The sequence below is a fragment of the Esox lucius genome, chromosome 17 (genome assembly GCF_011004845.1).
Source record: "Esox lucius isolate fEsoLuc1 chromosome 17, fEsoLuc1.pri, whole genome shotgun sequence".
Classification (NCBI taxonomy): Eukaryota; Metazoa; Chordata; class Actinopteri; order Esociformes; family Esocidae; genus Esox; species Esox lucius.
Window position 1 is genome coordinate 23,650,376 of NC_047585.1, and position 22,819 is coordinate 23,673,194.

Genomic DNA, 22,819 nt, shown 5'->3' on the forward strand with positions numbered 1-22,819 from the left:
AGAGATCAACTGAGACCAATGTCTCTTTCACAGCTGAGCCCTGTATTGAAACATGTACATAAAAGGAAATAACACATACATTAACGACAACAATCACATTTGACAATAAAATTATAATTTCTAAGACATTCACATTGACTTAGGCACTACAACATTTAGCTTAAGACCATTCTGAGTTTGTGTTAAAATATTCTTAACAGTTCCATGGCCAGTTCTGAGTAACAGTTCCATGGCCAGTTCTGAGTAAGTCTACAGTATCTCCAGTACTAGCCAGTATTGAGGATGTTTTATTTTGATGCATGAACCCTATTTCCAGAATGGCGATTAGTTCTCCGCAATTGTGGAAAGTTTAATGATGTACACTGCACATCTATGAGCTGTTTCTAACCGAGCTGAATAAATCATTCACGTTATGGGCTGTTTATCAATCCGCGTTTTTGTCCGTTCTTGTGTTCTCGTGAAGCCGTTTGACATCATCTTTCATGGCCCAAATACTGTTCCAATCCAAAGAACGCAAGCTACCAAGAACGCCTAAAATGCCCGGATGTGTTTTATGCGGCTCTTATCGAGGATCGGTGCATGGGTTGGGTTTCTTATCTCAGGTAAACGGTACCTATAAATCACCATATTATTTTTTTTACGAGAAATGGCCATTGTAATCACTGAAAATGTGCTTATTTTAAGAAGCTCCGATTTTTCGATAAGCGTTATTCAGTTCAGTACAGTGGAGACGGTAGTTAACGTTAGCTTAGTTAAGTAATTACCAGTAGAGAGGGACAGCTTGATTTTCACTTATAAAAATGTCATATCGATCATATGAAAATGGCTATAGTCTCCATCTAACCTTGTACCAGTCATATTTATTCATAGTAATATTTTATTTAGGGACTTCTGAGGAGATTACAGCCCTCAGAGTGGAGGGGGCGAATGAGACCCTTTTCACTGGGAAGAGGTATTCTTCCAAACCTGGATGGGAGTGAGTAGAGATTATAAATATTATAATTTTGGCAAATATTACAGGTTCACTCAAATACAAAACAGTCCTTGCTGCTATCAGCCAAATGGCACTAGTTTCTCATTCACTAGTTTTTACTGAATAGTTGGAATTGTCTAATATTTACAGTGGGGAGAACAAGTATTTGATACACTGCCGATTATGCAGGTTTTCCCACTTACAAAGCATGTAGAAGTCACATTTTTTATCATAGGTACTCTTCAATTGTGAGTGACAGAATCTAAAACAAAAATCCAGAAAATCACATTGTATGATTTTTAAGTAATTAATTTACATTTTATTGAATGACGTAAGTATTTGATACATCAGAACAGCAGAACTTAATATTTGGTACAGAAACCTTTGTTTGCAATTACAGAGATCATACATTTCCTGTAGTTCTTGACCAGGTTTAAAAACACTGCAACAGGGATTTTGGCCCACTCCTCCACACAGACCTTCTCCAGATCCTTCAGGTTTCGGGGCTGTCGCTGGGCAATACGCACTTTCAGCTCCCTCCAAAGATTTTCTATTGGGTTCAGATCTGGAGACTGGCTAGGCCACTCTAGGACGTTGAGATGCTTCTTACAGAGCCACTCCTTAGTTGCCCTGGCTGTGTGTTTCGGGTTGTTGTCATGCTGGAAGACCCAGCCACGACCCATCTTCAGTGCTCTTTCTGAGGGAAGGAGGTTGTTGGCCAAGATCTCGCAATACATGGCCCCATCCATCCTCCCCTCAATACGGTGCAGTCGTCCTGTCCCCTTTGCAGAAAAGCATCCCCAAAGAATGTGGTTTCCACCTCCATGCTTCACAGTTTGGATAGTGTTCTTGGGGTTGTACTCATCCTTCGTCTTCCTCAAACACAGCAAGTGGAGTTTAGACCAAAAAGCTCAGTTTTTGTCTCATCAGACCACATGACCTTCTCCCATTCCTCCTCTGGATCATTTAGATGGCCATTGGCAAACTTCAGACGGGCCTGGACATGCGCTGGCTTGAGCATGGGGACCTTGCGTGCGCTGCAGGATTTTAATCCATGATGGCATAGTGTGTTGCTAATGGTTTTCTTTGAGACTGTGGTCCCAGCTCTCTTCAGGTCATTGACCAGGTCCTGCCGTGTAGTTCTGGGCTGAGATCTTGCATGGAGCCCCAGACCGAGGGAGATTGACCGTCATCTTGAACTTCTTCCATTTTCTAATAATTGCACAAACAGTTGTTGCCTTCTCACCAAGCTGCTTGCCTATTGTCTTGTAGCCCATCCCACCCTTGTGCAGGTCCACAATTTTAGTCTTGGCCATTGTGGAGAGGTTGGAGTCTGTTTGATTGAGTGTGTGGACAGGTAACGAGTTCAAACCGGTGCAATTAATACAGGTAATGAGAACAGGAGGGCTTCTTAAAGAAAAACTAACAGGTCTGTGAGAGCCGGATTTCTTACTGGTTGGTAGGTGATCAAATACTTATGTCATGCAATAAAACACAAATTAATTATTTAAAAATCATACAATGTGATTTTCTAGATTTTTGTTTTAGATTCCGTCTCTCACAGTTGAAGTGTACCTATGATAAAAATTACAGACCTCTACATGCTTTGTAATAGGAAAACCTGCAAAATCGGCAGTGTATCAAATACTTGCTCTCCCCACTCTATCAGTTTTCCTTAATAGTTGCCAAGTGAATTTACACTGTCCTTATTTGACTTGTTGCCAGAAACTTGCTCAACTGCGCAATCCTCTGGATTGTCACCCTCTTCCTCGTGCTGAGGATTGTCCTCCACCTCCTAGATGTCATCCATAGAAAGACAAAAGTTGTGGAGAATGCAGCAGGCAGCAACCACCTTGGGCACAAACCGAGGACGCACTTCCAGAGCCCTGCGAAAGATGGATCTCCAGGGGGTTTTCAGCATGCCAACGTGCACTTGATTACGCACCTTGCCTTGGTGTGGCGGCCATTGAACTGGGCCTCATAGTGTATAAATGTTATACAGTTACATTATTTGGTAGTGTTGATATTTACTGTGTTATTCAAGTCCACTAACAAGATCTGTTTTCATCATGTATAAGTCCAAGTCTTTGATCAGTGTTGAAAACAAAGAGTATTTGGTAGTGAACTCAGACTTCTGGAACCCACTGTGTTTTTGTGTGTGTTGGCAACCTTTGATTTATTTCCAGTAAATATGCCAACCAGCCACAGGCTGTCGAAATGGGATGATGACAGTCACAGGATACTGCAGGCATGGATATCCACCATCTTCTGAAAATAATTGTTTAATGTTGTTCAATAGTGTTTTAGACCATTATTCCACATTGTTCTTTATAAATGTTCATAACTGAATTCTAAACATCTTAACTCATTGTGAAGTGGTTGATTGTCATTGCTATACTGTGTAATTTGTGGTCCAATTTGATTTGGACCTTCTAAAACTGTTCTGATTCAGCCTGTGGAATTGGAAACAAGCCATTGCCAATAGGAAACTCCAGTAAGGCATTTACTTAATGAAATGGTTGGGGTTTCCATTAAGGTTTTCAACTTAAGTAAAATGGTTTGGTTACGATTCCATCACTTACATTGAGAAAGACAAGTGCCAATATGATGTCGCCTTGGCATCCTCCATATCATTCTGAATCCCAATCTCTCACCCTCTGGATCAGGTGCCTTTGCTCAGCATCCTCCTATACATACACATATCTCTAATCGTTTGTCCTGACTATCTTTTACCTCTTCTTTTAAACGCAGGTAGCTCATTCATGTGCTTGTGATATTCACGAGGCACCAGCGAGAAAAAGCTGAGGCAAAATATAGGCTAAATAGGTATGAGGTAGACAAATATATCCATATATAGAGGTACAGACACGGCAATTCACACGGGAGCGCATTATAACACTTAATGCTAAATAGCATTTTAGTACGCATCCTATGAAATGACAAACACTCGTTTTTAGTTTGTCTTTAACTTTATGAAGTAGGAGCCTACATTAAAAACAAAAATAATACACGAACACAATACAGCAAATGTAGCGATAATGCCAGCGTTTTCATGTCGCTGCTTTCAAATGATCTGAGCCCAGCGTATTGCGCAATCGCCATTCAAGCACAAGCAAATCTCAATCTAGATAGGTGCGTTCTCTGTCCTCGCATACTTACTAGACCATTCTCTCAAGGACACTTGGCAAGTACGTAGTTAGCATTGATAAACAGCCATGCATTTTGCTACAGATAGTGGTTGTGAAATGCTCACCGTACAATTAAAAGAACCGATAACTTTAATTCCACAATTATACTTCCATGGTCTGCTTTTGCGGTTCTTTTTAAAAAGACAAGATTATTATTTCTGTTTTAGTTTTAGTAGCAGTGATGGGATTCCCTGAGGTGTACAACTGCACGCAATTCTAGAGACGGCCGAAATTGTTGGTGTTTCTGGTGTCAATGAGATAGCGCGCTAGGTTAGCTGATTGGTGGCTACCTAATTCTAGCAAGCTGGTTTATAGGCTAGCATTGCATGTACACTCACCTAAAAGGATTATTAGGAACACCATACTAATACTGTGTTTGACCCCTTTCGCCTTCAGAACTGCCCTAATTCTACGTGGCATTGATTCAACAAGGTGCTGAAATCATTCTTTAGAAATGTTGGCCCATATTGATAGGATAGCATCTTGCAGTTGATGGAGATTTGTGGGATGCACATCCAGTGCACGAAGCACCTGTTCCACCACATCCCAAAGATGCTCTATTTGGTTGAGATTTGGTGACTGTGGGGGCCATTTCAGTACAGTCAACTCATTGTCATGTTCAAGAAACCAATTTGAAATGGTTCGAGCTTTGTGACATGGTGCATTATCCTGCTGGAAGTAGCCATCAGAGGATGGGTACATGGTGGTCATAAAGGGATGGACATGGTCAGAAACAATGCTCAGGTAGGCAGTGGCATTTAAACCATGCCCAATTGGCACTAAGGGGCCTAAAGTGTGCCAAGAAAACATCCCCCACACCATTACACCACCACCACCAGCCTGCACAGTGGTAACAAGGCATGATGAATCCATGTTCTCATTCTGTTTACGCCAAATTCTGACTCTACCATCTGAATGTCTCAACAGAAATTGAGACTCATCAGTCCAGGCAATATTCTTCCAGTCTTCAACTGTCCAATTTTGGTGAGCTTGTGCAAATTGTAGCCTCTTTTTCCTATTTGTAGTGGAGATGAGTGGTACCCGGTAGGGTCTTCTGCTGTTGTAGCCCTGAACAGAACTGGGCATGACTAAATAGGAAGCTAACAAGACACAGGTGTAAATATAAATTACAAAAGATCAGGCTACATTCAAAAACAAACAGAACAAAACAGACAGAGTTCCTGCTGTTGTGGTGCTAGCTCGCCTACAGACACACCCACAAGTGAAGCACTCATGCAATGCCATATTTGGTTATTCCGAAATTTCGCGAATGTACCGTAACGGTGGGTGTCCGCTAGACAATGTGGCTAGGAGAAACCTATAGCCACAAGGAGAAACCTTCAATTCATTTTCAGTTGAGTTTTGAGACTGTGTGCGCAGGGCAGAGTGAGATACCAAGCAGCTCAAAGCAAGCGCTGAACTCCGCAGTGTGGCCAACTTAGCGACTTTGTCACTTCATTTAGCAAGTATTCAGACCCCTCTAGCGACTCTTTTTCAAAAAAGCGACTCTGACGTGAAAGCAAGTATCGTCCCTACTCTTCTCAACGAGCAGCGGGTGCTGCCGTTTGCCCCTCCCGCGTCCCAAAGCACTCACAGGTGGCCCAGTCCTCGCGCAGCAGCCCCTCCCAGCTGCAGTCAGAGCAGGACATGTTCACCCCTCCACGTCCAGACTCCAGAGACCTCAAATGAATCGCGCATACGGGAAGCCGCCGCTGGCCGATTCCGCCCTGGCTTACATTCAGGGCGGGATGTAAATGTAAAATGTTCTTTGTCTAAAGTAAATCACTGCATTTGACTCAGCCTCAGTCACTTACTCACCTCGTCTACTTGTGTGTGTGCCACTCTGTGATATAAGCTAAACATCTAGCTGGGTAGCTCAATATGTCTCAGTCTAAACTTTACACTCAAAAGTACAGAAAAGAGTCTGAATCAAACCCTGAATTCAAAGGCTGGTTGAAGCCATTTATTGGAGATGATACACGGGCATACTGCCTGTATTGTAAGGCTGATTTCTACGCCAAAATTGGGGATGTAAAACTCAAAAACATACCCAAAAGGCAAAGCCTTATAACAGTTCCACCCAAAAGCTGCCATTTATGGTTAAAAAAATTGATTCTGCAAAAAAGGCTGAGGCCACCATGGCATTTGCTATCGCTGAACACTTCCATGCTGGCATGTTATCACACTGGAGAAGCATGTAGAGCTGCTTTCTCTCCCACAACGTTATTCCTCTCCCCTACAGCGTCCATCACAATTACATGCACATGGCCAGTTATGCAAATTAGGTGATGAAGTCATTTAGCAACTTTTAGGACAGCTACTTCCCTTACTGAGCAGATTTGGCAACTGCGCTGGAGACACTGAAAAATAGAGCCACTGACTATTTTATGCAAATATCAGACGTTTTTCGCATTCCAGAAAAGGCGTGTCTGATACACTTTTCCACTGGTTCCTACTGGTTCCCTTTACATGGGTTGGGAACACTGCTAAATGGGAAGACATTTCCTTTGGTATTATAAAGCTACGTCGTCATCAAATGAGCGAATCATGTAAAAAGCAGATGGACACCCACCATAAGCAAACATCTATTACCAAAAATGTTTTGTACAACCACGGAGAGCACTACACACATTCAAGAGCACTGGTAACATGAACCCATGCCACCTGGTGGACGTCAAAATATGTCAAAATAAACACCCAAACAGCAAAGTTGATACAATTTAAATAAAAATAACAAATCGTCAACAAATGGTCAACAAATGTATTATGTATTGTTACAGAATGTTTTCTAAAGATTTACTTGTAAAACATTTTTTTTAGGTAACAGTTGTTTGCTTAGGCAACCATTGCTGCTTTCAGAATACGCATTGAGCATTCATGCAAGAATAAGACAACAATGTAAATATATGATGTGGAATACATTTTCTTCCATGCGGAATACATTTTCACCTACGAACCTCAAAATACAGAACTTGTCCACCTTGTATACATTTCAAAATTCAGAGACCGTGCAAAGAATGTCCCTTATACTACTCTGACACTGCCTTGCATAACCTGATAATGGATGTTTTCAGTGGTTACAGGTACTTGTCTACCTCAGGAACCTCACTGCTGCTATCCCTGCATTTCAGTTGCACAAGGCACCCTTTACATTCAATTTGCCTCTTTGCACATTTAGTATTGCCATTGTACTTGCATTTTTTCAGTTGTTACACACACACGTATACCTCGAGGACCTTAGTGCTGCTATCTCTGCATCATGGTTGCTCATGCTACCCTACTACAGTACTCCTTAATTTGCAAATTTTGTATGCCATTTAGAAATTGCCATTTGTACCTGAACAACTGTTATCCCACTTGTAACATACACTATATGTAATACTTGTAAACTTTCTTCCCTACTCTATTTGCCTTTAATTGCACATTTAGTATTGCCTTTGTACTGCATTTGCCTTCATTGCAAGTCTACACATTCCACTTGTAATATACATATACTTAATATTTGTAAATGTTCTGCCCTCTATTTGCACTTCTGGTTAGATGCTTACTGCATTTCGTTGTACTGTACTGATACTGTTCAATGACAATAAAGTTGAATCTAATCTAAGAATGATACACGCGGGCATTTTAGCCTCACAGCAAGAAATGTGTTGCATGTAAATGCTCTTATTATAAATCTGAAAATAAAATATGCTTGCTGTTGGAGTAAAATGTATACAAATGTTTAGTTACAGAACTGCGAGTTCGCAAAATTTGTTCAAACCTCATTGTACAAGCTCGTCAAATATTGCTTACAACCACAAACTAAATGTACACTTGCGAAATGTAATTACAGATTTAAGCATCAGACTTGCAACCACAGCTCTCAATATACGACCACACATATTGTGACATAAGTGCACAGTTTTGATATGTTTAATATTCCATTGCTATCGGATGGCAAACTTTTTACTGGACGGCCAACTAGTAGCAACTAGTACTGTATTCCTACAAAAACACACATATATTTGCTTACCAAAGTAATGCAATGTATTTTCATAATTTTCTTCTTGGTTGGGCCGATAAAACATTTAGGCGACCCACCCAAGGATTTCTATATAAAAAAAAATCCCTGATATATTGCACATTAGATTAGATTTTGGATTAGGGATAGCAGCAATGAGGTTCCACGAGATAGACATGTAAAACTGAAAACTTCCTCACATCAACATAATCTAGCAGGACATAAAAGTTACTCTAATAGCCAAAGACATAAATTGGGATTATTAACTTTAAAAAAACTGTATTTGTGGGGCCTGGCCAAAGAATACCTTAATTGCCACTGGTTTCAAAATTACCTTAGCAACAGAACCCAGGCCATTGGAACTGGATGTAGTTAAATCATAACTTCTTCTGGGGCTCCATCCATAGTGTGTACTAAGGCTTAGTACATTGTCTACTGGGACATACAGTCCAGCGTTTACTGAGGCTTAGTCCAATATGTACTGGGACTTGTCAAATGTGTCTACTGGGACTTCGTCCAATGCGTCTACTAGAGCTTTGTCCATTGTGTACTAGGGCTTAGTCCAGTGTCTACTGGGGCTTAGGCAATTTTCAACTGCGAATAGTAGTCCAGTGTCATTTGGGAATACTAGTCCAGTGTTTACGGGAGCATTTGGTGCAGAGTCTAATGGGACATAAAGGGCAGTGTCTACAGGGGCATATAGTGCAGTGTCTACAGGGGCAAGTAGTGCAGTGTCTACTGGGGCATGTAGTGCAGTGTCTACTGGGGCATGTAGTGCAGTGTCTACTGGGGCATGTAGTGCAGTGTCTCCTGGGGCATAAAGCGCAGTGTCTATTAGGGTATATAATGCAGTGTCTACTGGTGCATACAGTGCAGTGTATACTGGGGCATGTAGTGCAGTGTCTCCTGGGGCATACAGTGCAGTGTCTATTAGGGTATATAGTGCAGTGTCTACTGGGGCATGTAGTGCAGTGTCTCCTGGGACATAAAGCACAGTGTATACTGGGGCATACAGTGCAGTGTCTACTGTGGTATATAGTGCAGTGCCTACTGGGGCATATAGTGCAGTGTCTACTGGGGCATGTAGTGCAGAGTCTACTGGGGTATATAGTGCAGTGCCTACTGGGGCATATAGTGCAGTGTCTCCTGGGGCATACTGTGCAGTGTCTATTAGGGTATATAGTGCAGTTTATACAGGGGCATATAGTGCAGTTTCTACTGGGTCATGTAGTGCAGTGTCTCCTGGGGCATACTGTGCAGTGTCTATTAGGGTATATAGCGCAGTGTCTCCTGGGGCATATGGTGCTATGTCTACTGGAGCAAATATTGCTGTGTCTATTTGGACATACAGTGCAGTGTCTATTAGGGTATGTAGTGCAGTGTCCACTGGGGCATGTAGTGCAGTGTCTCCTGGGGCATATGGTGGAGTGTCTACTGGGGCATATAGTGCAGAGTCTACTGGGGCATACAGTGCAGAGTCTAATGGGGTATATAGTGCAGTGCCTACTGGGGCATATAGTGCAGTGTCTACTGGGGCATGTAGTGCAGTGTCTCCTGGGGCATACTGTGCAGTGTCTATTAGGGTACATAGTGCAGTTTATACAGGGGCATATAGTGCAGTTTCTACTGGGTCATGTAATGCAGTGTCTACTGGGGCATACAGTGCAGTGTCTATTAGGGTATATAGTGCAGTTTATACAGGGGCATATAGTGCAGTTTCTACTGGGTCATGTAGTGCAGTGTCTACTGGGGCATACCGTGCAATGTCTACTGGGGTATATAGTGCAGTGCCTACTGGGGCATATAGTGCAGTGTCTACTGGGGCATGTAGTGCAGTGTCTCCTGGGGCATACTGTGCAGTGTCTATTAGGGTATATAGCGCAGAGTCTACTGGGGCATACAGTGCAGTGTCTACTGGGGCATATAGTGCAGAGTCTACTGGGGCATACAGTGCAGTGTCTACTGGGGTATATAGTGCAGTGCCTACTGGGGCATATAGTGCAGTGTCTACTGGGGCATGTAGTGCAGTGTCTCCTGGGGCATACTGTGCAGTGTCTATTAGGGTATATAGTGCAGTTTCTACAGGGAAATGTAGTGCAGTTTCTACTGGGGCATGTAGTGCAGTGTCTACAGGGGCATGTACTGCAGTGTTTCCTGGGGTATATAGCGCAGGGTCTCCTTGGGCATATGGTGCTATGTCTACTGGAGCAAATATTGCTGTGTCTACTGGAGCATATAGTGTAGTTTCTCCTGGGACATACAGTGCAGTGTCTATTAGACTATATAGTGCAGTGTCCACTGGGGCATGTACTGCAGTGTCTCCTGGGGTATATGGTGGAGTGTCTACAGGGGCTTATAGTGCAGTGTTTCCTGGGGCATGTAGTGCAGTGTCTACTGGGGCATTTAGCGCAGTGTCTAATGGAGCTTTGTCCATAATTAATACTGGGACTTTTTCAATGGTGTGTTCTATGGTTTAGTCTATAGTTTAAATTGAGGCTTAGTTCAGCGTTGACTGGGGCTTAGTCCTGAGTCTACTGGGACATAGTTCAGTGACCTACAGGGTCCTAGTCCATAGTGTAAAATGGGGCTTTAGTTCAACATATAGCTCGTTTACAAACAAAGGTTTGTCTGAACATCAATCCTTTACACAAAACAATGTCTAAACCCCAATAACAAAACAAGACAAAAGTGGCAAAACAAGACAGCCCAGTGACCTCACATAATCAAAACCGACTGGCAATCACTCCCCCTCAGGGCTCCACACTGGCATAGGCCTGAGTGACTGCTTGGCTGAATAGAGTCTTGATTCTGCATGTATTGCACTAATGTTGGCCTTGTGTCAAGCCTGCCAATGTCAATACAGGGGAAGGGAAGGTAGGCAGGGGGTAAACCTAGGGCTTTGGCAATTTCTATTAGGAGGCTTCAAATCACACTCTCTAATCATTATGGAAAGTCATCACAGAGTTTTGACAGGATTATTTCACCCAAGTAATTTTTTTCTCTGAAGAATTGGTGCAATTGTTCAACTGTTTTGTAATGTCTCTCCCAAAAAGGAACACTGAATACCAAATGTGCACTTTTGCCATAAATCACATTATGTGAATAAAACATGGGATAAATACTGTTGTTTTTAGCCCTTTTACCCGATGTCCCTGGCCTCATTTGTTAGATTTGTATCAGCATGCTGAACTGGATGGGACAAATCCCGCTGGCTCTGACTAGCAAGCCAGAGAAAATAACGGACCCTTACACAGAGCTCCTACAAATATAAGCTCTCCAAAAAATGGAGTTTCAACACAAGTGGCTATGTGCAACACCAGCTTGAAGCAACCCCTTCCCCCAGTTTCTTGCAATTAAATCACAAATTCACCCATTTTTATATGTGGCCTTTTTGTGCTGGTAGATAATAGGAAATGTGTTATTAACAACATCATCAAAATAGTCACTGCAGATAGATAATCTGGCAGGAGATTCTGATGTAATGTGAGTACGTTTGGTGGGTTTTAGAGCATTATATAACATGCTTAGAAACATTTTGGTGTTATATTATAGTAAATCACAAATGATGACTCGGAAAAAAAGGACAGTGACTTTCAACTGAAAGCAAATATAAACGGGGTGGACAAAATAACAGAAACACCACATGGAAAAGGGATGTTACTTTGAAGTTACAATTATAAATGCAGCTACAGGGGTCACATTAGGTTGATTGCCAATTAGTACATACGGGGGGCAGATGCAATAATAAAAACACCCAACAATATCTCAGTGTCAAGGATCTAATTAAGGAGCGGCTCCTATCCTTCTTGGAATGCTGTCATACATGTCCTGATCAATGATGTTCAGTTCTGGTGATTGGGCAGGCCATGGAAAGTGTTTGAAGTCATCCTGGTGTTTATAAAACCACTCTTGAATTTGTTTAGTGTGTATGGGGGTATTATCATAATGAAATATTGGAACATCATTAGGGAACATTGTTTGCACCAATGGCTGCATGTGGTCTTGTAAAATGGCTTCATATTCCTTGGCCGTTTCACAACCATGCAGGGAAATCATTGGACCCAAGTACTCCCACAAGACAGCTGCCAATACCACTAGGGGTTCCCCACCAGGTTTAACAGTTGGCAACAGGCATTGTGGGCTTTGGGTTTCGTCAAACGTTAACACGTCCAGATGTAAGAAATAGGGTGAAATCATTATCATCAACCGACCATATTGCTGATTTAATTCAATTCAGTACTTTTCATTATTTTTAATACTGTTCCCCTTAATAACAATTTTGCAGTTTTTGTTACCAATGCACGAGCAGTTTCTAAGTGGTGTTTCTAAGTGGAAGTCCAAAATAAAAGAGGACTCAAATAACTGAAGGCCTGTATTCTTGAAGAAAGGTGCAATATCCCACTAAACACAGTTCAGGAATTGTATGACAACATTCCAAGAAGCACTGGAGTGATTCTGAGGGCAAAGGAAGGCTGTACTCCTAATATAATTAGGTCCGGAAATATTTGGACACTGACACAATTTTCATAATTCTGACTCTGTACACCACCACAATGGATTTGAAATTAAACAACTGAGATGCAATTGAAGTGCAGACTTTCATTCAAGGGGTTGAACAAAGTTATCAAATGAAATTTAGGAATTGCATCTATTTTCATTTTTTCTTCTATTTTCATACACAGTCCCATTATTTCAAGGGGTCAAATGTAATTGGACAAATTAACACAATCATAAATAAAATGTCAATTTTCAATACTTTGTCAAGAATCCTTTGCAAGCAATGACTGCTTGAAGTCTGTAACGCATGGAAGGCTGTGTTTCCTCTTTGTGATGCTTTTGTCAGGTCCTGGCTGGGGGCCTCTATGTGCCTTGGGACCACAGTCAGGACCTGACCACAGAGGTGCCTCTAGGCATCCCTGCGGTACTATTTTCTAACCCTAACCCTAACCCTAACAGCTGCGTCTGGTTGTCTCTAATTGGGGATTCTATTTAAGTTGCCCAGTTTGGCCTTTGGTTGTTGGTCATTTTTTGGCGTTAGCTTTGTGGTTTAGCCCTCAGTTTCTGGTGGGCCTCTTCTTTTGTTATTTTTGTTGGAGAGAAATAATAAAAGGATGATACCCCTCTCACTCTGCTCTACGTGTCCTGCCTCCGTGACAGAATGACCAACCAAACCAGTACGGCACAGCAAACCATGGCGGAGGGGTGGGATGACGAGCCACAGCTGATGAGCCCCTCAGGTGGAACCTCCCTCTGCTCCTGCGCCTTGTCCTACCTTGGGGGTGGCCCCGTACAGATTCTGGGGCGGAGTGTACCCCTGCTACGGCACCACGAACCGACCCGGGGGCTAAGCGTCGTCCTGCTCCCCTGGCGCCTCCTGCTCCCCTGGCGCCTCCACCTGTCCCAGCGCCGCGCCCTGCCCCGGGGGCAGAGCCCCATCCTGCTGCTCCGGCGCCCCATCCTGCTTCGGGGGTGGAGCCTCCCCCGCTGGCTCGGTGCCACCTGCTGTTCCTGGTGTCACCTACTGCCTCTGCCTGATTCTGACGCTGCGTCCTGCTTCGGTGGCGGAGCCTCCACCTAAACCCTTCCTCCAATGTGGATGTGAATACCCTCAAATTAAAGCTGAGAAACTGCCCTTTATCCCATAATCATTATTTAACTATAACTTGAATATGTTTTGGTAAACAGCCAAGAAAAACAACTTGTGTCAGTGTCCAAATATTTCCAAACCTAACTGTTTACTGTAACATGGAGAGACGCGGGGAAAACACTGTGCACAAATAGAAGTGTGAGGGGAGGAGGTAAGGGGAAAATCAAACCCAAAGGACAAACTATTTATTTATGGGGAGGTGGCGTCACCACTAGGGTGGCCTTCCTGTGGCAGTTAGGGAGGAATTGGTGCTGGGGTTTGTAGTTTTGGTGGCCTCTGCACCCTCCGTCTTATGGTTGTTTCCCACCACCTCTGTCGTGCAGCATAGAAAATGACCCGAGCTGCTTAACCTGGTACAAATAAAAATAGCTAATGTATTAGTTTGTCTAACAGGAGCCTCTTTGAGTGACCTCTGTAAGGACCTAAATAAGCGAACAAATGTTCAATTATTGATATCCAGTGTAAATTCCAGTCTCGACCAGCTGCTGGGCTATAACATAGTGACTGATATAAATGACAAAACGACACAATTACCACAACAACATTGATAAATACAATCCGATTTTTTTAATGTTATTGTTGTTAATTTGCTTTTGCTCATTATGTTTGGTGAGGGATTGTGTTATAAATCTGGGAGGCGATTCATTAACAGTTTTAAAGAATGATTAATTGTGGGGGAGTAATTAGGTTAGTAGGGAAAGACGTTAAATAAGTATTGTCAAATAACCTGCACTAAAGAGTATGACCTAAATAAACAAATGTAGTGACTTACTTGTGCACTGAGGAAATCTAACGTTACTTCTCTGAGCTCTCAAAAAACTTTCAGGTGTATTCTGCCACTCGGAGGTTGGAACTTTCCCACCTCCCAGTTGCTCATGAACGCACCTTCCAAGAAGGAGAGGTTTGATGGAGAGGTTTGAAGCACTAAATAAGTCTGATATCTATCGATAACTAGCTAGCTTGCTTACCTGCATGTACAGTAGTCCATTCTTGTGGTTGTTCTCAGTTGGGAACTACAAACAAACTTACATATAAAAAACTATTGCAGACCGCAAGATTTTGACAGTAGCAGGGGCACAAAGGCCATGGCCATAGGGCATACAATGACTTTCGGGGCTTCACGGCCAGAGCGAAGGGCAAAGACGGCCATGGCCATTTCATGGCACACCAACGTTTGTTTTTCTTTCACTCGTAAATGGCATTGATACAATAACTATCAATATACAGCTTTGGAAAAAATTTAAAGACCACTTCAAATGTTTCTTAAATCAGCATCTCTACAGGTATAGTAGCCATTGCCTTCCAGTGTCTGTTAAATTCCAACACAGACACACCTCATTTTCCTTAATGAGGTACTGATTAGGTGATTATCTGAACCAAATATAATTTAATGAAGGAAAGTATAAAAACCACTGCTGTGGTCATCACTATCCTCTTGCAATAAGACCAGCTGGATGGCAAAAACAGTGCAAGTAGTACCTCAAAGGCAATTTGAATAGAAAAATAACTATTCAGCATGACAATAGAGTTGAAAAGAAAAGCTTTGAGTGAAGGAAAGAAGGGTTCAAATCTGGCTTTAATGGCAGAGGGATACAGTGAGCGTCAGGTTACTTCCATCCTGAAAAAGTTCATAAGAACAGGTCAAGCAACAGACATTGGGGACAACAGACTGAAAGACTGGCAGAGGGCGAAAACTACTGTCCGCTGACCGAGATGACTGTCAACTCAATCGAATGTCACTCAACAACTGTAAGATGACATCAAGTGACCTACAAAGAAAATGACTAACAGCAGCTGGGGTGAAGTGCACGGCGAGGACGGTTCGTAACAGGCTCCTAGGGGCAGGGCTGTAGTCGTGCAAAGCTAGAAAAAAGCCCTTCATCAATAAGAAGCAAAGAAGAGCCTGGCTGAAGTTTGCAAAATACCATAAGGATTGGACCGTAGAGGAATGGAGTAATGCAATCTTCTCTGACAAGTCAAATGTTATGCTTTGCCCCACACCTGGTCGTCTAATGGTTAGACGGAGACCTGAAGAGGCCTACAAGCCACTGTGTAATTTGGTGGAGGATCGTGATGATCTGGGGATGCTTCAGCAAGGTTGGAATTGGGCAGATTTGTCTTTGTGAAGGACACATGAATCAAGCCAAGTACAAGGTTATCCTGGAAGAACACCTGCTTCCTTCTGTTCTGACAATGCTCCCCAACTCGGAGAATTGGTTTTGCTCACAAGGAAGATGGATGTTCACAAGCCATCAAACAAGGCCGAGCTACTTGAATTTTTGTGCCAGGTGTGGCATAACGTCACCCAACAGCAATGTGACAGACTGGTGGAGAGTATGCCAAGAGACATGAAAGCTTTGATAAAAAAATCAGGTTTATTCTACCAAATATTTATTTCTGAACTCTTCCTGAAAACATATTATTTTGGTTATTTTGACCAGTTGTTAATTTCTAAAAATAAATACTCTAAATTACTATATTTTTATTTGGAATTTGGAAGTAATGTTATCAGTTGTTTATAGAATAAAACTGTTAATATTACTCTAAAACATACCTATGAATAGTAAAACCAGGGAAACTGATAATTTTGCAGTGGTCTTAATTTTTTCCAGAGCTGTAGGTGACAATAACTGACTTTTTCGTCAAGTGAAAAGACAAGAGACTCGTGGAAACACCAGAACCCAGTCCACAACATGTTTATAGAGGGACAAAACCTTTGTTTTTTTTACTGAAAAAATCCTACCTAGTGTAGTTTTGAGTACTTGGTATCGGTACTCAGTATCAGCAAGTACCCAAATATAAGTACTCGTACTAATACAACAAAAAAGTTGTATTGGTGCATCCCTAATTACTGGGGTGGTGATTGTCCCACATAGTTATATTAAGAAGAAGTGAAGTCAAATCTACTAAATGACTAAAATGTTAAATGTGTGTTACCCTGTACCTTATTCACTCACCCAGAGGTAGCCTTGAGGTAGCGAGGTGCTCGTTGCAGAGAAGCCAAGCAAAGCACACTGTACTGGATTGTGAAGGGCAGCGTTAAGCTGAAATGGAGAAGAAAACCAATATTAAGCAACCATAAATGTTAAACGTTTATTTATTTTTTCATTTGAATAATAAAATACTATGTACTTGCTTTGGGCTTATTTTTTCTGAGCTAATATTCCGTGGGCAAGCATATAAATAACAATGCAATTCATAGCCTAAACTACAAATGTATGTAATACATATTACAAAATGATACATTCCATTACAGTATAACCTTCACTTCCAGATAGGAAGTGCGGGATTTTGGGGATATTCTTTCTGAAAATAATTCAGTACTGTTTATATGTTCACCATTTATACATAGAAATGCTTACTCCAATGTTTTCAAAATGCTCATTTTGTATAGACACTGCGGTAGACTATATATCCCCTATTGAATTTGTGATAAAGCAGTCATAACTTGCCTAACAGTTTATCTTACCTACAGTATCTTGCGTATCAGTTAAATTCTACATTTTAATAGGCAGTATAATTTCCTTAGACCTATTTATAATCAAGGAAATGTACGATGTGCTTAGGCTACTCATCACATTGCAATCATATGGAAATGTAAAAAACTGCTTCACCACAAATGTCCTTTGTCTTGTTTTATTGGATAATTTAATAAAAACACTATATCATTTCTGAATATCTAATCCGCCATTTAGCTTTCAATTACAATTGAAAAGCACTTACATTTGAATAGAGTGGGTCTCAAAAGTATTCACCCAGCTCAGACATTTCCACCTGTTGTGTTACAATGTGTTACAAAATAAATCTCAAAACTGAAAACAAAATCTACAAATTGTTTCAAATTAATTACTAAGACAAAAGAGAAAATCACTGATTGCATAGGTAGTCTATTTGAGTTTTTCACATCTTTGTATTGTCACGTTTCAAGGAGGGAGACGGAGGCAGGCGCAGCGGTTGATGCGTCTTTTAATGAAAACCAAACGGCGTGCCGACGACTACTAAACACTCTCAGGAGTCAGGACCACCGAAACATGACACACACAATGACCAAGAACATGGCTGAACTAAATACACAGGCTAACGAGGAGAACAGAAACAGGTGGGGGCTAAACGCAGGTGAAAGGAATAAACTGATAAACTGAAACAAGAACAGGAAGGACCATTCAAGGACAAGACAAGGACAAACAGAAAACACGAAGCGGAACAGTCCCATCAGGCTGGGACCGTTACAGTACCCCCCCCCTCCCCCCCAAGGTGCTGACACCCGGACTCACAAAAACAAACAAAGGGGAGGGCGGTCAGGGCCCTCCCCTTTGTTTTCCCCTCTAACGTTACAAGCTTTCCAGGCCCTGAAGCAGAAAAGTATAACCATAGCATGATGACAGCACCACCACCACACTTCAGTAGGGCGCTTCGCATTAAGGCCAAAAAAACCTCTATTTTGGACACATCAGACCACAGAATGTTCTTCCACTTACAGTCTCACCATCTCTTACATGCCTTCTGGCAAATTCTAGCTAAGATCTGACGTGAGTTTCTTTCAACCATGGCTTTCTTTTTGCCACCCTCCCACTTTCGTGAAGCATTTGGGCTATTGTTGCAGTGTGTAGTGTCTTCCAGGTCAGCTTTAGAAGACAGTTAACACTTTTGGCCCCCCTGACTAGTAGTCTTTTCCCCCAGAGTCAGTTATTAAGGATGGCCAGTTTTAGCCAGATTTGCAGTGGTGTCATATTCTCTCTATCAATAATTATGGACTTTAATGTGCTCCAGGGCAATTTCAATGCCTTGGATTGTTTTTTACATTGTATGCCTCAAATTTTAAAGAAGGAAGATGAAGGAAAAGAAAAATGCAGGGCATTTTGAAAACTTGCTCTGAGCTCTAGCCAAATTAAACGGGCTCCACTCATCACTCAATTTTATCTCCACTCCAGACACATACTCTGGCAGTGACAAATTGTTCAGTCAGCCTGTCAACATGATTGCCCTATTGTCTTTACTATGTTTAAAAGGTCTACATTTGTTTTAGATATAATAATTTCAAAACTGCTGCTCAACCTAGATGGGAAAGTGACCACCCAGGCCCACCCATTCCTTTAGCGTCTGGTGCAGAAACTGTTAACGATACCTTCAGAGCCTTGTTGGCTAAGTTTTGAAACTTTCTACTACTAGTGGCTGAAGCAATGTGTCAGTAGTAAGGTGTTGCAGTAGCAAGGAACCAGGTGCAGGCAGGGGTAGTCGGTGTAGTTCTTTGATTAAACAAACAAACACTGAGCACAAACAAAACACAATGAAAGAAAAGGGCTGACTAAAGCAGCAAAACAACAGTACACAACGGCTCTAAAGAAAATTACGTTCAAACGGCAACACACACACACACACACAACATGTAAAAGAAAACAAGTACGGGATGTGTTCGGGATGGGAACTGAGGGTGTATGGAATGGTGGCGCTGCTACTCACCGTACCATGACACAATGTCTTATAACTAGTACTTCTTTTATGGCCTTTTGCGATTATGTTAGCACCACTAAATACTGTGGTGTTGACTAAAGAAGCAAGAAAAGTGTCCTTCTTTAGGCTAGCTGAGTATCTTCATCATCAGCATTTGTGGATTAAATTACAGGCTCAAAATCGCCAGAAACAAAGCTGTTTCTTCTGAAATCTATTCTAGTTTTGAGAAATGAAGGCTATTTAATGTGATAAATTGCCAAGAAACTGAAGATCTTGTACAGCGATGTGTAGTACTCCCTTCACAGAACAGCGCAAACTGGCTCTAATCAGAATAGTTTGAGAAACAGAGACATGGGTCTTCAACTGGCAACTTCATTAAATAGCACCCGCAAAACACCAGTCTCAACATCAACAGTGAAGAGGCAACTCTGGGATCCTGTCCTTCTATGTAGAGTTCTTTCTCTGTCCAGTCTCTGTGTTCTTTAGCCCATCTTAGTCTTTTCTTTTTATTGGTCTAGTCTGAGATATGGCTTTTTCTTTGCAACTCTGCCAACATGTCTCTAGAACTAGGTGATAAAAATACGCATTGGCAAGGGTCTGATATCTCCTACATAAGTTATTTCCCTGTTTTAATAAATTGGAATACATTTAATAAAATAGGTTTTTGTCATTTTTTTTGTTTTGATTTATCATTACCCCAACACACTCTCAATTATACTGTATCTCGTTTTCAGAACAGGTACAAGCATAATTTTGTGAACCCACTGGTACATTTGTCAACACATTGGTAGATCGTACGACCTAATTTAGACACAATGTAAAATCTAAAGCAGCCTGATATTCTTGGTTTCATACTTAAAATACCTTATAGTTTTATTCTTTGTGCCTGAATGAGAAAATTATGCAATTTTCTGTCTTGTTACAAGCACCATATTTTCATCCCTTCAGTAGATTTTTTTTTAGCTTGATTCAAGCTTTTTTGTGCACGTTCCCATCATATACTATTATTTTATGTCACAATGTGAAATGAATGGTTGACTCTGATGGCCAGCTGGCTAGGCAGCAAAGAAACACCAAAGCAGAATGACTACACCATCATGACTTATGGGTTTTCAAAGGCAGTGTTTTGTTTTTGCCAAACATGACGTCTGACATTGCAGCCAAACAACTCCACTTCTCATATGTCTGTCCAGAACATGTTTTTCAAGTTGTCTTGTCCTTCAACCAGGAGTTTTCTGTCAATCTTCAAACCAACATTTCTTTTCTTTTTGAGAACAGGCTTCTCCCTTCCTGACCTTCCATGTATCCCAAGTTTGTGCAGTCTCTTTCTGACAGTTGACCGATGCACAACATTGATTGTAGCAGGAGATGCCTGAAGATTATTTGGTGTTAGCATTTCAGTCAGCTCATCTGCTGAATTTGGTGGGGTGACCTGTCCTAGATGGATAGCTGCAGTTCTAGTTTCTCTTGGATAAAATACATAGGTGTGAAATAACTTTTTGAGGACAAGGAAATTGAGTTTCTGATAGCTTATTGTATTAACACGTTATTTGTTACATAACCCTTTAACTTTCAATAGTGTTAGGAGAAAGAGCAAAAAAATTTTAAATCCATAAGTCCAAATCTGCTAAATCAGTTTAAGACTTTTCAAAAGGTGTTCTTATAGCATTATACTTGTCACAGCAGTGTAACTATGAGGTGGAATAGAGATGTTGCTCAACAGGTTGAGCTATGGATGCTTTTTGCTTTTTACAATTAATTTCAAAGCAGTAAACATCAATCATGGGGAAATTATACAATTCACTTGCCAGGTCCCTTTGTCTCTCCATTAAAGGACGTGTTTGTTAACAGAAAACGCAACCCCCCAAAAAATAATCCTAGCCAGATGCCTGCTCCTGCCCATCTGTCCAGCAAATGTGTCCCTCCACATCCTCTCTTTCTCTCCACATCTATTCACAGTTCATTTATTATTTTATTTATCATTCCTTTATTCATACAGGGCAAACCAGCTTAGACCAGGGTCTCTTTTACAAGTCTGCCCTGTAATACAGCAAGCAGGTGTATTACAGCCACAATTTAAAATGTAATGCAGAGAGATATTGAAAACAGAATTAAAAGTAAAAGACATAATAAAAGTAGAATAAAACACTTAAAAAAAACACACACACATTAAGAAAATATTTTAGTTAATGGGAAAAAATGATGTTACAGGCATTTGAAATGCATTACATTCATTGTGCAGATGCACTTTCTGTCTCTTCATTAATCTCTTGCTCTCCCTCTTTTTCTTCTCTCCCTTTCTCTGCTTATATAGCCCACGTGTGCCATTTCTCTCCACATCTTTTTGCTGTCCTTCTCTCCTATCCTCTATGGTAGCCATCCTTTAAGAGGAGTGAGCAGTTTTCAGATTGGTAATTAAAAGGCAGTCATAGTCCTCCATATGGAAGCCCTGCAGTATAGAGAAGGAGGCTGATCGCCAGACCATAGGAAAAGCTGCATTAGCAATGGGATGCTGGTGGTTTTGTGGGATGCAGACGGTAGGTTTTATCAGTCACAGGAGACTGCTGGCCTTCATGGGCAATCTTAACAGACGGAGATTGCTTTTGTCTTTTAGTACTCTCTGGAGAAAGTGAACTAATACTAAAGGGATCCCCACTATCAGAATGGTGCCTCTATGTATAAACACTCTTCCTGTCCTATATGCTATATCCTATATGCTATTTATTGTACGCAAAATGTACTGCATCCAGCGAGTGCTATATTATCCACAGATTTAGTTTTAACAATGATTGGTGTATGTTCAACAATGTAAATCACAAATCTGGTCACAACATGCTGACAATCCTGGCCACTGCTCAGGGGCTTCACATGGATTAACACAGTCTGGGATTGTCGAGGTTGGTGTCAGACAAGGCCTTATCTTGGTGTGCTCCAGCAACTCCCTGTGCTTAGGTTGGCAAATGCAAGCTTGATCGTGGTTGTTAGCCTGTGAATGAGTTCTCCTCATTCACAGGAGAACTCATTCACACTGGTGCTGTTGCGTACTTCCTGGTTGAAAGAGCATTGTGATCAGAAGCAAACAGCTTGACGGGGTGTATTATGGAGGACATGTCTCAATCATATACTCTCCAGTGTTTCCTTTGTTGCTGTGATGAGGCACGCACAAACTGGACATCATAACATTGCGGTAGCAAGGTACACAACCACACAACCCAGAAATATTAACTATATTTTACTCAGTGAAATTGCTATTAGCAAGGTCAAAACAAGAAAAAGGAATATAAGGAAGAGAAGGAGAAAAATAGCTGAGCTAATTAAAGCCAATTCAATGGTCAATACTGGTTTGTCCCCAACCAAGTAGGCGCCATCCCATATGCTGCCTCCAGGTGGCCACTATGGTTAGCCTAGGAACGAGCCAAACTGCAGCATGCTGGAAAATAGGGCTTAGTAATATATTATCCTACACACGTTATCAAGGATCTTGCCTTCACCCATGACAGTCACCAAGCATGTTTTATCTTCCATCAATAGCAGCCAGGCAGTAATATGCATCAACA

The 22,819-nt window shown here is 41.5% G+C and overlaps 1 protein-coding gene across 7 annotated transcripts in view; it reads right to left on the reverse strand.

The window, feature by feature from the left end:
• The window catches only part of arhgef10la (Rho guanine nucleotide exchange factor (GEF) 10-like a), a 203,312-nt gene that overhangs the window by 38,831 nt on the left and 141,662 nt on the right, over window positions 1–22,819 (reverse strand). For 6 of the 7 annotated variants that reach the window (XM_034287227.1, XM_010881719.3, XM_034287226.1 and 3 more), the window contains 2 exons: window positions 16,769–16,855; window positions 14,780–14,824 (listed from right to left, as the gene is read on the reverse strand). In XM_034287227.1, the coding sequence (XP_034143118.1) occupies window positions 14,780–14,824; window positions 16,769–16,855 (132 nt within the window). The remainder of the gene's footprint in view (window positions 1–14,779; window positions 14,825–16,768; window positions 16,856–22,819) is intronic. The other variant, XM_020055865.2, reaches the window with a different exon arrangement.